The sequence below is a fragment of the Periplaneta americana genome, chromosome 5, assembly GCF_040183065.1.
Source record: "Periplaneta americana isolate PAMFEO1 chromosome 5, P.americana_PAMFEO1_priV1, whole genome shotgun sequence".
Classification (NCBI taxonomy): Eukaryota; Metazoa; Arthropoda; class Insecta; order Blattodea; family Blattidae; genus Periplaneta; species Periplaneta americana.
The window spans coordinates 5,256,197-5,271,655 of NC_091121.1; the positions used below are offsets into that span (position 1 = coordinate 5,256,197).

Genomic DNA, 15,459 nt, shown 5'->3' on the forward strand with positions numbered 1-15,459 from the left:
TGTTATTGAATTTGGTATTCCCAAGAAACTAGTTCGATTAATTAAAATGTGTCTCAGTGAAACGTACAGCAGAGTCCGTATAGGCCAGTTTCTGTCAGATGCGTTTCCAATTCACTGTGGGCTAAAGCAAGGAGATGCACTATCACCTTTACTTTTTAACTTTGCTCTAGACTATGCCATTAGGAAAGTCCAGGATAACAGAGAGGGTTTGGAATTAAACGGGTTACATCAGCTGCTTGTCTATGCTTGTATAGGAGAAAATCCACAAACGGTTAGGGAAAATTTGGGAATTTTACTGGAAGCAAGTAAAGAGATAGGTTTGGAAGTAAATCCCGAAAAGACAAAGTATATGATTATGTCTCGTGACGGGAATATTGTACGAAATGGAAATATAAAAATTGGAAATTTATCTTTTCAAGAGGTGGAGAAGTTCAAATATCTGGGAGCAACAGTAACAAATATAAATGATAATCGAGAGGAAATTAAACACAGAATAAATATGGGAAATGCCTGTTATTATTCGGTTGAGAAACTTTTATCATCCAGTCTGCTGTCGGAAAATCTGAAAGTTAAAATTTATAAAACAGTTATGTTACCGGTTGTTCTGTATGGTTGTGATACTTGGACTCTCACTTTGAGAGAGGAACAGAGATTAAGGGTGTTTGAGAATAAGGTTCTTAGGAAAATATTTGGGGCTAAGAGGGATGAAGTTACAGGAGAATGGAGAAAGTTACACAACACAGAACTGCACGCATTGTATTCTTCACCTGACATAATTAGGAACATTAAATCCAGACGTCTGAGATGGGCAGGGCATGTAGCATGCATGGGCGAATCCAGAAATGCATATAGAGTGTTAGTTGGGAGGCCGCAGGGAAAAAGATCTTTAGGGAGGCCAAGACGTAGATGGGAAGATAAATTAAAATGAATGTGAGGGAGGTGGGATATGATGATAGAGAATGGATTAATCTTGCTTAGAATAGGGATCAATGGCTGGCTTATGTGAGGGCGGCAATGCACCTCCGGGGTCCTTATAAGCCAGTAAGTAAGAAAATTATATTTTGTTTCATTTATATTGAGTGTCAGCATGTTAAAATTTAGTCATTTTTAATTGAATTTAAGCCAATATTAGCCTGTAATGTTCATTAAGTACGAGGTTAAAAAACCAATATGTTATTAATGAAAAATAACAAAAACTAACTACAGTCGACATGTAGGTCTGAATAATTACGATGCACATATTTCAAGGAATGGACACGAGATAAGGAAGGCTCCCTACGTTGTTAAGATAACAGAGTGGCTCACCGTGTATTAAGTCAAGGTTTCTGTATATATAGTCTGCACATTTCTTTCATATATAGTATTTACAAAATGGCATCTTGTATCTTAGCAACTATCCTGCAACTGCTCCTTTTTGGACAATCGGAGGCCAAAAAATTTAAATGCAGTTTCCCGCCTGGTTTCATGTTCGGTGCCGCCACTGCAGCCTACCAAGTAGAAGGCGCGTGGGACGTGGACGGTGAGTAAAGATCAAACCACAGTTTAGTATATACAGTTGCGAAGCTTGGGATGATTTTTTGCATTTCTCGTGATAGTTGCTAGCCGCTTGAAGCGCTGTGAGTACTATGAACAATAGACTGTCACTACCATCGTGATCTAATACAGGCCGTAAGGCATCCCATGTGACTCGCATAACCTGATCACGAAGGACGGCGTTTCAACCATATAAATTAGTTGGAATGCATAAAGAGTAACATATATTTCTCTAAAATGTAGTGTAATTGCATTAATAAAATTTAAAACAATGATTATGAGACACTTCAGATATAATTCCTTGCGAGTTAAGATGTAATATTATTTTTGGAGTGAAAATTACGTTGTTCGTATGTGTAATACTTGCCTTTATTTCGATTAAATATTGCAAAATTCTTGTACATTCATTTATGCACGATTCAATAATTTTCAGTTGCACCGCACGGATATTTAGATATGTTGAAATTATAGGTTATGTTTACTGTACCAGTTGCCCCTTTCTGCCTAATTTTAGTGGTCTCCAATTCCCTGTCATTCATATGGAAATATTATAGGTTATGTTTACTATATCTTATATTCCTAAATTCGCAATTATACATTATAATTAAGCATAATGTCATGTGTGATACTCCGCAAATTCAATTTGTCTGTATTTTAATACTACAATTGAGTATTGAATTATTGTATTTATCTACTACCTAAGAGACGAAGTAACAATCGTACGTGCACTAATTTCATAGGAGTGATGTGATAAATTTTCTGTCTTTATTAAGGAAGGTAGATGTGCTATATTAAATCACAATATAAATTCTTTTTTATTAAACCTCAATATAGCTTCCATTCTAAACTTAAAATGTTGATGCGAACAGATTATGTTAACATGTAAAATTCTCTTCACATTAAAATAACACAATTTTGTAATTATTTCTGCAACACAGGCTATTATGCAACAAGAAATAAAAGGAACTTATGGACACATTACACTAAGTAAAACTTAGCTATGATACGCAATAAAGTTATAATATAATATTTCACTGAGCTCCAAACATTGAAATAGAAAACCCGAACATATATTACGGCCTGGTCTAGATCGAAAAGGCATTGACCGTGCCGTATTTCGCATTTTTGTGAAAAGTTGTGTAAACTGTGAAATGTTCGTTATCGGTTGTAATAACTGTAAATGGCTAAAACACAATAATCTGAATAATAATATGGGACAAGGAGACGTTTGTAGCACTATAAATTCTAAGAAAAAGAGGTCAGAGTTATCCTGAGTTTATAGAATATAATATATATACTTTATGAAAATAATATATAAACCTTATGTACTTCGTATTTCAATGGTGGAAGGAAGGTGTTCATTTTTCAAAAGAACACGATATCAAAAGTACAATACATTTTATCGTCTGCTAGGGAAAGAGTCTGTGATGAGGCGATAGTAGCGATGCTGGTGGCTAGCAACTATCTATTGATGCATATTTCAACTGTCTATGGTCTATGTTTGCATATTTAGTAAGTATTGAGCTTCGCAACTACTAAACTGTGATCAAACCGTAACACATCAAGAGAGCAAAATATATTTGTTAATCGCCTAATAAGACATCCGGGATTCTGTAGTCAACTTGCAAAATACTGTAGAAAAGATTGTTAACTTCATTACGTACGGTACTATTTAAGCTTATTGACCTGTGTCGTTTCCATAGCAATTTCAAGTAAGTTGGTCTTCCCAGCGGTTTCTAGAACGTCCGATTCAATATCTTCCTCAAAGCAGCTAATATTGAATTTGAGTCGAATCCATGTTAAATCTGTGGCAATGCCATCTATAGCTATGTTCTATGAAGGTTTTCGTGATATTTTTGGCATGCTTAAATCTTGTCGAATATCTTCCTTTCGCTTGTCGCCTATTAAACTATATCCTACTATTCTTAAAAACCTAATTTCACCTGCTTCCATTCTACTTTTTTTTTAAATTATCATGTTCCATTCAGAACTATAGGTTAGTGCTGGAAATGCCTTTGCCTTCTAGAATTTTAAGGGGATACAAACAATTTCCATCACCAAAAATTTGTTTTACAAATTTTATTCCTCCATATCATTAAGCTCTTTTTTTTATTAAATTTTATAGACTAAATGTCTGAAATTTGCATTTCAATTTAAAGGAAAAAAAATTTGCCTACATAAAAAGTTTTTGCAATTATGTCCAAGAATTTAGTGGTATTTTCTAAATTTTAAGAAATTTTTCATTGACAAGTCTGAATTTTGCTAAGACATAGAAGATGCTCTTCCAGGTGTTTTAGGTTGATAAAATGAGACAACTCATCCAGGAGCAGTAGTATTAGTAGTAGTAGTAGTGGTAGTGGTGGTAGCAGTAGTAGTACTAGTAGTAACAGTAGTAGTTGTAGTAGTAGCAGTAGTAGTAGTGGTAGTGATGGTATCAGTAGTAGTACTAGTTGTAAATAGTAGTTGTAGTAATAGCAGTAGTAGTGGTAGTGGTGGTATCAGTAGTAGTAGTAGTAGTAACAATAGTAGTTGTAGTAGTAGCAGTAGTAGTAGTGGTAGTGGTGGTAGCAGTAGTAGTACTAGTAGTAACAGTAGTAGTTGTAGTAGTAGCAGTAGTAGCAGTAGTAGTAGTGGTAGTGGTGGTATCAGTAGTAGTACTAGTAGTAAGAGTAGTAGTTGTAGTAGTAGCAGTAGTAGTAGTGGTAATGGTGGTATCACTAGTAGTACTAGTAGTAACAGTAGTAGTTGTAGTATTAGCAGTAGTAGTAGTGGTAGCGATGGTATCAGTAGTAGTACTAGTAGTAACAGTAGTAGTTGTAGTAGTAGCAGTAGTAGTAGTGGTAGTGGTAGTAGCAGTAGTAGTACTAGTAGTAACATTAGTAGTTGTAGTAGTGGTAGTGGTGGTAGCAGTAGTAGTACTAGTAGTAACAGTAGTAGTAGCAGTAGTAGTAGTGGTAGTGATGGTATCAGTAGTAGTACTGGTAGTAACAGTAGTAGTTGTAGTAGTAGCAGTAGTAGTAGCAGTAGTAGTAGTGGTAGTGGTGGTAGCAGTAGTAGTACTAGTAGTAACAGTAGTAGTTGTAGTAGTAGCAGTAGTAGTACTGGTAGTGATGGTATCAGTAGTAGTACTAGTAGTAACAGTAGTAGTTGTAGTAGTAGCAGTAGTAATAGTGGTAGTGGTGGTATCAGTAGTAGTACTAGTAGTAACAGTAGTAGCAGTAGTAGTAGCAGTAGTAGTACTGGTAGTGGTGCTATCATAAGTAGTACTAGTAGTAACAGTAGTAGTTGTAGTAGCAGTAGTAGTAGTGGTAGTGATGGTATCAGTAGTAGTACTAGTAGTAACAGTAGTAGCAGTAGTAGTAGCAGTAGTTGTAGTGGTAGTGGTGGTATCAGTAGTAGTAGTAACAGTAGTAGTTGTAGTATTAGCAGTAGTAGTAGCAGTAGTAGTAGTGGTAGTGGTGGTAGCAGTAGTAGTACTAGTAGTAACAGTAGTAGCAGTAGTAGTAGTGGTAGTGGTGCTATCAGTAGTAGTACTAGTAGTAACAGTAGTAGTTGTAGTAGTAGCAGTAGTAGTAGTGGTAGTGGTGGTAGCAGTAGTAGTACTAGTAGTAACAGTAGTAGCAGTAGTAGCAGTAGTAGTAGTGGTAGTGGTGCTATCAGTAGTAGTACTAGTAGTAACAGTAGTAGTTGTAGTAATAGCAGTAGTAGTAGTAGTGGTAGTGGTGGTAGCAGTAGTGGTACTAGTAGTAACAATAGTAGTAGTAGCAGTGGCAGTAGTAGCAGTGTTCAGACCTCAGAAAGTATGTGTTGTAGGACCCATGTTTATTAGACTGTTTTTCTTGTTTTGATAAATAAATAATAATAAATACATTTAGCTTCCCTTATGAAAAGGTTGTCAGATTTGACAAAGCGTATTACATATAATTTGGTAACACACCTAAAAGGTAAAATGATATACATTTGAAACGGTTAGGAATCGAATATACAAAATGTCAGATAAATTTACACCTAATTAGGGTTTGTGCTCATTTACAGTTAAGAATAGGGGGAAAAAATATCATCAGATAGGTTAGAATGATTTGAATGCCATATACCGCGAGAAAAATAATAGTACGGATTTAGCTATTGGCATTGATATCTAAACCAATCAACAGCCATCACTAATCACCTTCTAAAATATCGGATACGGTACTTTTTAACACCCTGTATATTCATCCTCATACTGCAGTTCTGTACCATCGACTTCAATTAGTCCTGGTGGTTTATTTGGTATTAGCATTTGTTGGAATGCGGAGGGAGATTTGGCAAATAACCCTACATTATCTGAGAATCTTGAGTTGGTTACTGACAATCTGTAATGTCTATGACAATAGCAATGACGATGACCTGAACATACCCAGAAACAAAATGTGGGCAACCTGAATTGAAGTAAGTGGAAAAGGGGTAACATTCCAAAAAATGCGAAAATAAACTGACATAGCAAAGTTGTTCATATATTATAGTCCTATCTATTAAGCAGAAAAGGAGTAATATTCACATCATCCTAATGCAAATAGCATGGACCCGTGTTTTGCAGTTGAGTAGAAGAACGGTAACATTCCAGGAAAGTTACTTTTGTGCGAGATCGTGCGTATTTGCTTGGTTTGCCGCACAGAACCAATACGCGGTAAGTGTGAAATACCACATTCAGTATTCCCAACGTAACACACATAACAATTTCCCTCTTCTTACCGCTTAAGCGCGACATTCATTTTACTCCTTTAGGCTTTTAACATATTATTTTTAGAGACATTTAACATAGTAATAATTATAAATTGGAAACTTACCACTGCAATTTCACCTAAATTGCAATGTTAATTATTGTTTTTAAATATTTGCAAAAATTAAGTAAAGTCTACTACTTCACGAAACTTATTGCATTCCTGATACAAGTAACATTAAGGAAGCCGTGAAAAAATCAACAAGATTCCAGATGCCGATGTTATTACTGCAATATGTTATATAAATAATATTGTTAAAATATTAAAATGAAAAATAAATCATTACATAACCTTACCGTTTGTTTTAAGTTCGCATTTATAGACTGGGGGAAAAAAAAGACAGACATATATCACGGCCTGCTGGAGTATAGTAAACACAGAAAACATTTTATAGCAACAATGTTGAAGAAAGATATTTTGGTGATTCGAAGTTGGCGTCATTAAACAGAAACCAAGATGGAGATTTCATTGCAACTAATTAGAAATTCGTCTTTCAGGTATGTAATAAACGATCCTCGCACAAAATAATGTACGATACACGAGCGGTATGTTTGTTTTCATGTTATCGGAAATTAAAAAAGCTCAACTATGTTTCGCTTTTTTAATCTTTTCCTCGAACATGAAAACGTCAACATACCGCTCTTGTAACGTATATTACTATTATTCCAATCTATAGTGGAGCACTATTGTGTTAGTTTTCATACGGTATGCTTGGAGAGCTGACAAGCACTATAAGAATCGTTTAGTTTCTTAACTGTTTTAGTGCTTTGTTATCACAGGTGTTGCAGGTTATGTTTGATCATTCTTTTTTTTAGTAGATTATTTTAGGACGCTTTATCAACATCTAGGTTATTTAGCGTCTGAATGAGATGAAGGTGATAATGCCGGTGAAATGAGTCTGGGATCCAACACCGAAAGTTACCCAGCATTTGCTCATATTGGGTTGAGGGAAAACCCCGGAAGAACCTCAACCAGGTAACTCGTCCCAACCGGGAATCGTACCCGGGGCACCTGGTTTTGCGGCCAGACGCGCTAGCCATTACTCCACAGGTGTGGACTGTTTGATCATCGGTGTTCTGTCTGCAAGATTTGGAAAATACTTTTTGAAGTTAGTGTCTTCGAGTAAAAAACAACAATGTCAGAAGAGGAAGATAATGGGCCAAGAAGAAAGAAAGGCAAGGTGAACAAGAATGCACATACAAAAGAAATGGAGAAAATATCTAGGAGTAGGGGAGAAGAGTTTGTATCCTACAAAGGTGTGTTAGTCGAGACCAAAAAAACAACACTGTAACAACGTTTTTATGATAGTTTCTTTTCCCACATTGGAAAAAAGTATTTGTACACTTTTTTCGACAGTTACGCCAGCGAATACGGATTATAAAGAATGGACACTGAGCGAATTTTCCTGTGTTTTGTTTCTCTGTGCGCCAGCGGATAGTTCCACTTTCAAGCGCTAGAGGTAGTGTAATCGAGCATACGCTAAGATAATAATTGAGAATAGAGTAGAGACACAGGATCCAAACATCGCCTACCTTATTCCATAATCCAGTAACGCTTTGCTTCAAATAAATTCAAGTTAACAGCCTTTCCTTATTTCTCAGTGACAAACTAGTTGTAATAATAATATTTTATATTTCAGATATCATAAATTATATTATAAAAGCCACCGGCGTGGCTCAGTCGGTTAAGGCGCTTGCCTGCCGGTCTGAAGTTACGTTCGGGCGCGGGTTCGATCCCCGCTTGGGCTGATTACCTGGTTGGGTTTTTTCCGAGGTTTTCCCCAACCGTAATGTGAATTCAAGGTAATCTATGGCGAATCCTCGGCCTCATGTCGCCAAATATCATCTCGCTATCACCAATCTCATCGACGCTAAATAACCTAGTAGTTGATACAGCGTCGTTAAATAACCAATTAAAATAAAAAATATATTATAAAATAATACAACACATTATAAAATTAAGTATCAAATTCGTTTAATATTTGTATATAATATAATACAGGTATATGGTTTTACTTCTCGTAAGAGTTTTGTTTTTTCATTTTCAGCGCTATCAAATCATTACATATTTTAATTGTTGTTGGGGTCAACGTCTGAACTCTCATTATAAAGGAACTCTAGAGTCTAGACATTACAGTTAATGAAGGATTTATTATTTTATGGATCCAATTTATTTTATTTGAGTACATAATGTACCTAGATGTATTAATTATGTGTTATATTTCCGCTGTGTCGACTGCTAGCTGGTGTGATGTCAGCGCCAACTCTAGGGAGAAAGCAGAATTTCACGCTCTAGCTGGCTTGAAGGCCATTGAAATCGGTCCGGCTACATCAAAGGTACCGACGCGAAGTGTCCATTCTTTATAATCCCTATTCGCTGGTTACGCTATAAAGAAAACTTACTAATTGTTCAAAATATTTCTGTTCATTTTAACCAATATTTCATTTGACTGGAAAAAGAGTAATATTCCCAAACTTTATACCAGCGATGGGGAAAAGGGGTGGAATGAACATACAGTAATCAGCAACTCACTCACTCCACATCTAGAACAGCAAGGTCAGGCTGTTTCGTCGTTTCCGGGTTTGATTGTTTAAAAGGCGAGTCCAAAGCTGTGCAGTGGCGTAACCCGGCAGAAACGCCATGTAATAGTTGTGTTGTTATACTCCTGACCTAAACTAATAGGGTGCTGATAAATGTTAATACAACGAAACAGGCGTTCACATTTTAGTAATTAAAATGTATTTAAATTACATAAATAGAACGAAAATAATAATTGTGTTTTTTCATTCGGTAAACAGATCGAATGAGTAATAAACAAAGGAAATAGAATGCAAGTAGTTTTCTTGCAACAGTTGAAGTGATAGCACGAATAAATAACAAATATATAAACAATATTACAAAAGAAAGAGCAATATAATACTTACTTACAAATGGCTTTTAAGGAACCCGAAGGTTCATTGCCGCCCTCACATAAGCCCGCCAGCGGTCCCTATCCTGTGCAAGATTAATCCAGTCTCTATCATCATACCCCACCTCCCTCAGATCCATTTTAATATTATCCTCCCATCTACGTCTCGGCCTCCCTAAAGGTCTTTTTCCCTCCGGTCTCCCAACTAACACTCTATATGCATTTCTGGATTCGCCCATACGTGCTACATGCCCTGCCCATCTCAAACGTCTGGATTTAATGTTCCTAATTATGTCAGGTGAAGAATACAATGCGTGCAGTTCTGTGTTGTGTAACTTTCTCCATTCTCCTGTAACTTCATCCCTCTTAGCCCCAAATATTTTCCTTAGCACCTTATTCTCAAACACCCTGAACCTATGTTCCTCTCTCAGAGTGATAGTCCAAGTTTCACAACCATACAGAAGAACCGGTAATATAACTGTTTTATAAATTCTAACTTTCAGATTTTTCGACAGCAGACTGGATGATAAGAGCTTCTCAACCGAATAATAACACGCATTTCCCATATTTATTCTGCGTTTAATTTCCTCCCGAGTGTCATTTATATTTGTTACTGTTGCTCCAAGATATTTGAATTTTTCCACCTCTTCGAAGGATAAATCTCCAATTTTTATATTTCCATTTCGTACAATATTCTGGTCACGAGACATAATCATATACTTTGTCTTTTCGGGATTTACTTCCAAACCGATCGCTCTACTTGCTTCAAGTAAAATTTCCGTGTTTTCCCTAATCGTTTGTGTGAGCAATATAATAATAATAATAATAATAATAATAATAATAATAATAATAATAATAATCTATACTAATAATAAATCTGTAGCCGAAATTTTTCTGGTAATTTTCGATTTTCCAAAAATAATTGGTCCTAACATATATAATTAACCACCCTGAAACCGAAAATCGCTTTTTTCAAATTTTTGATTGTATGTCTGTCTGTATGTTTGTTACCTTTTCACGCGATAATGGCTGAAAGGATTTCGATGAAAATTGGAATATAAATTAAGTTCGTTGTAACTTAGATTTTAGGCTATATGGCATTCAAAATACATTATTTAAAAGTGGGGTTATAAGGGGTCCTGAATTAAATACTATAAATGGAAATATCTCACTTATTATTGATTTTTGTGAAAAAGTTACATAACAAAAGTTTCTTTAAAAATGATTTCCGATAAGTTTTATTCTTTACAAAATTTTGATAGGACTGATATTTAATGAGATAAATAAGTTTTAAAGTTAAAATAACGCCATCTAAGGCGGTTCAATGAAATAAGAACAAATGACTTAGTCTATAAGGGGCCTTGGACAACAACAATCGAAAGCTATTAAACATAGCCTACAAAACAATGATTAAAATTAAGATATTACCATAATTCAATGGAAACATATAGCAAGTAATATAAAGTTTACACATTAAAACTAAATGATATGTCAATCTTCATTAAACTATGGTTGCATGTAATAACAAATAAGAAACATGTTAAGAGGAATTGTCATTGTACCAAATGATTGCTCTCTGGACCAAAATGATCGCATTTTAATTATTTAAATACAATTTAAATTAAGTAACATATTAAACGATTTATCCTTCTATCAAACACGAATGTTCCCTGGATCATATGTCCTATTTTAATTACGTAATTACTTTATATTTATTTCTAACAGGTGCAGCGGAGCGCACGGGTACGGCTAGTAAGATAATAAAAATACTTCATTGCCAAAACAAAGATACATGTTGATATTTTTAATATAAAACACTGTAGCATCCCCAGAAAGAGTAAGTTATGTACTCGTGCTCAGGGAGCATTCCACATAATGTTAAGACATTTTATTAAATAACGGAATAAAAAGTAAAGAAGAAGAAGGAGAAAAGAAGAAGAAGAAAAAAAAGAAGAAGGAGGAGAAGAAGATAAACAGATATCACAATAATTGAACTTTGAATCTTCTCTGTTAACAGTAATTTTAATAACTTTTTTAGTAAGGAGCATTAAATTGAAAGTTTAAGAACTTAGTTATTATGTTACGAAACTTTGAGAAGAAGTTGTTACTCCCTTCCGCGAACACCTAAATTTCTCTGCTATATTTTTTTAGAAAAAGATAACTAACACGAAGTATATTTCTTGCTAAACAAGCTGAAGCTGGCTCGTCTTTGGTTTTTAATGACTGTTTTAATTCTTCCAATTTCTTATTGCGGAATGGCCCTATTTAAAAAGAAGGGCATAAATTAGCGTTTAATCTGTAAAATGACAACACAAAACCGTCACGATACTGTAATATCAGGATTTCTGTTTAACAATGTCACCACGATATAAATACAAATTCAAATATTTATCTGACAAATTCTTCTCACTATAATTCTGTTCATGGGGGATTTAAAATGCCGGAACACACTGAACAAGGAGCAGAATACCTCCTTGTTGCAGAACAAACACAATACTTTGTTATTTCGAGGCACATTCGTCTTTGTAAATGTATCCTTTTACTTTTTTGTGGGACATGATTCCACCACTGATACTCGCAGACTTCTCGAGAGTCGCGATTTGGATGCAAACAGATACCGGAATGAGTAGTCTGCTAGCTAACATTGGGAGGGGTTAAACAATGATTGAGGGGAAGGGAACACGCTGTGCTACATTTCCCCATCGCTGCTTTAAACTATAAAAAAATATATATATATATTAACAAACAAATATAAAGGCTGAGATACTTGCAACTAGTAGTAAATGTGACCCACTATAAGTTTTTTGATTAAATTAAAAATAAAGTCACAAAACAGTTTTCTTTTATTATCTCGAAAGCATGGTTTTGAAATGTTACCACTTTTCCACTCACCGATTCAATATTGTTTGTGGGACTGTACAATCACTTAATGTCCTCCATTTCAGGCAGAGGCCTAAGCATCTGGGATACCTACACACACAACAGTCCTCAGGAGATCAAAGACCACTCCAGCGGGGACGTGGCAGCCCTGTCGTACTTCAAGTATAAAGAAGACAACCGCCTCATCAGACAAATGGGGGTAATGCGTTGCATCTAGGAGTGTTGTATTGTTTTATATTGTGTTTTGGAAGCAATCACTATAAACCAACTTTTTGACCTAGAAATGTATTGCGCTTACCCTCGAGTTAGAATTAAGGCTGGTTCACAATAAACCGGGAATGAGAACCAGAATGAAAACGAGAAGCAGAGGACGTGAATATGAAAAATTTGATTCACAATAAACCGAGAACGTAAACGACTATACATATCGATATATATATATGTCAATAACAATATATAAGTCGATATTACGCATTCTGATGTTATTTATGTATAATTGACCAATGGCGTTCTCTCATGAGTACAAGGCAGCCAACATAAATACAGGTTAACCAACGTCGAAATTTCAACTGAAACATTTCATTAGGTACGGTACTATAAATATGCCCATGCATCTTTATTATCACAACCTATTTTAAGTCTACCATAACGTAAAATAATTAGAGAAAAAAACATTTTCAATAGAATAAAAATGAACACAACAGTAGTTATTGAATTGAAGCATGAATATGTAGGGTGTAATACAACCAATACAGTAATAAAACATGATTCACTTACGATCGGTGTTCAAAGATGCAGCTATTGAAAGCCACGTATTCTCCTTCATTTTCCCATCTTTATACGAGGCGTGCCGCTTATCGTAAACGTGAGGATTTTCCTCAACACTCAATATTAGAATCTGATCAAATAAAACTTGCTCCATGATGCACAGCACAGAACAAAATAATGCATAGGTTATGTCACGGTCTTCTTGCTACAAAATATACGACGACAAAATAGCTTTTAGATGGCAAAAGAATGAATCTAGTGGGCTGTGATCGGAAACGTGAACGCCAAAGTTGAAACTTGGCCAACTCTCCGTTCCCGATCCCGGGCTCCGGCAAGCTTTTCGTTAATTGTGAATGCTCACATTTAAATGTACACATTTTAACAATTTTACCGTTTTCGTTTTCGTTCCGATTCTCGTTTCCAGCTTTTATTGTGAACCAGCTTTTACTCAAAACCCACACGAGCTGACAAACTTCCTCAACCCTAGGCCAGCCCCCTCCGTGCGTCGCCAGCCGGCGTTTGGGAAATGTTATGGAATGATGAAGGAATTGTGCCTAATATGGGGACATCGGAAAACTCCGAGAAAAATCCCAACTGTGGCCTTGTCCTCCACAAGTGTGACTACGAATTTTGTAAATAAAACATCCCAGACCTGAACGGAACTCTGGAATTCGGATTAAAGGGGTATTCATAGAAATATTATTTGCTAAAAAAGGAACATTCCCAAATTAATATTTCGAAATACCCCTTCAGGAGTAGTGGGTGGAGAGGCATTTATTTATTAGGAACTCTTAGACATAAAATTGTCAAAGTGAATTGTAATAGACGAAAAAAAAGTTCCAAAAATAACAAGACTCCACTTGAGCAACTTCACTGTGCGGCTATTGAACCACACGTGCCTGACAAGATGTTCGTTATTCGACACTTTCCTAGTTTGTAGGGTCGTTTTTCAACTTTATATATAATCTATACTAATAATAAATCTGTAGCCGAAAATTTTCTGGTAATTTTCGATTTTCCAAAAATAATTGATCCTAACATAGGCCTATATAATTAACCACCCTGAAACCGAAAATCGCTTTTTTGAAATTTTTGTTTCTATGTCTGTCTGTCTGTCTGTTTGTTTGTTACCTTTTCACGCGATAATGGCTGAACCGATTTCGATGAAAATTGGAATATAAATTAAGTTCGTTGTAACTTAGATTATAGGCTATAAGGCATTCAAAATACGTTATTTAAAAGGGGGGTTATAAGGTGGCCTGAATTAAATAAATCGAAATATCTCGCTTATTATTGATTTTTGTGAAATATGTTACATAACAAAAGTTTCTTTAAAAATTATTTCTGATAAGTTGTAATGTCTGAAAAATTTTTATAGGACTGATATTTAATGAGATAAATGAGTTTTAAAATTTAAATAACTGCCATCTAAGGCGGTGTATTGAAATAAAAAACAAATGACTTCGTCTATAAGGGGCCTTGGACACAATCGAAAGCTATGAAAGATAGCCTACAGACAATGTTTCTGTGTTTGTATGGTAATATCGGAAGCTAAATTAACCGATTTGTATAATTAATTATTATTTCATCATTGGAAAGTGTAGTTTCTCTGTATGGACATAATGCTATAATGTTATTACAGTAACTTGTGAGTGAATTGAAGATAGGTTAGATTAAAATAGCTTCTTATGCACAGAAAACTTGATAGGTTATTCTGTATATTCATTTCATGTATTTCTTATAATAATGTTTATTACATATTCATTTTTATCTCAGAGAATTAACGAACAACGAGAGTGTATTGATTTAGTATGCAGTAATAGTACGTTAGCTTAGCAATCCATTATTTTATAATTCAAATTTTAACTATGCTCAATTGAATCGTGTTAAAATACATAAAATACATATGCAATAAATGCAATGTAAAAAAATTGGGTAATGAGCCAAGCAGATTATGTTGCGCTGTTGTAAAAGTTGTTCCTTCTGAGATTCAAGAGCTCCCACAACAAATTTAAAACTTTCTAATTCGAGTACATCCGTTATCAACATACTTTTCTATAATATAATATAATATAATATAATATAATATAAACATAATAATAAATCTGTAGCCAAAATTTTTCTGTTAATTTTCGCTTTTCCAAAAATAATTGGTAATAACAATTAAGAAACCTGTTAAAGGAATTGTCATTGCACCAAATGAGTGGTCTCTGGATCAAAATGATCGCATTTTAATATTTTAAATACAACTTAAATTAAGTAACATATTAAACGATTTATCCTTCTATCAAACACGAATGTTCCCTGGATCAAACGTCCTATTTTAATTATGTAATTACTTTATATTTATTTCTAACGGGTGCAGCGGAGCGCACGGGTACGGCTAGTATTAAATATTACTGACAGAGAAAGTGGAAAATTCTTCGCAAGGATTCAAACGATAGTAAAACACGCCGTTAAAAATATAAACTGTTTTATTTTAACTTACAAGTTACATTTCCGCAGACGGAAATTGGAGTAACGTCTTTCGTCAGTGAAAAATCATCACACTAACAAGTAAAGGACAACTGACAGAGGCCTACTTGTCGAAGAGAAGATTTCACATGATAC

The 15,459-nt window shown here is 34.9% G+C and overlaps 1 protein-coding gene across 1 annotated transcript in view; it reads left to right on the top strand.

The window, feature by feature from the left end:
- The first annotated feature begins 1,348 nt into the window (after window positions 1–1,348).
- Window positions 1,349–15,459, top strand: part of LOC138699431 (myrosinase 1-like) — a 51,578-nt gene continuing 37,467 nt past the window's right edge. Inside the window, exons 1-2 of the mRNA XM_069825292.1 lie at window positions 1,349–1,519; window positions 12,147–12,280. Coding sequence (XP_069681393.1) covers window positions 1,372–1,519; window positions 12,147–12,280 — 282 coding nt within the window. The 5' untranslated portion in view covers window positions 1,349–1,371. The remainder of the gene's footprint in view (window positions 1,520–12,146; window positions 12,281–15,459) is intronic.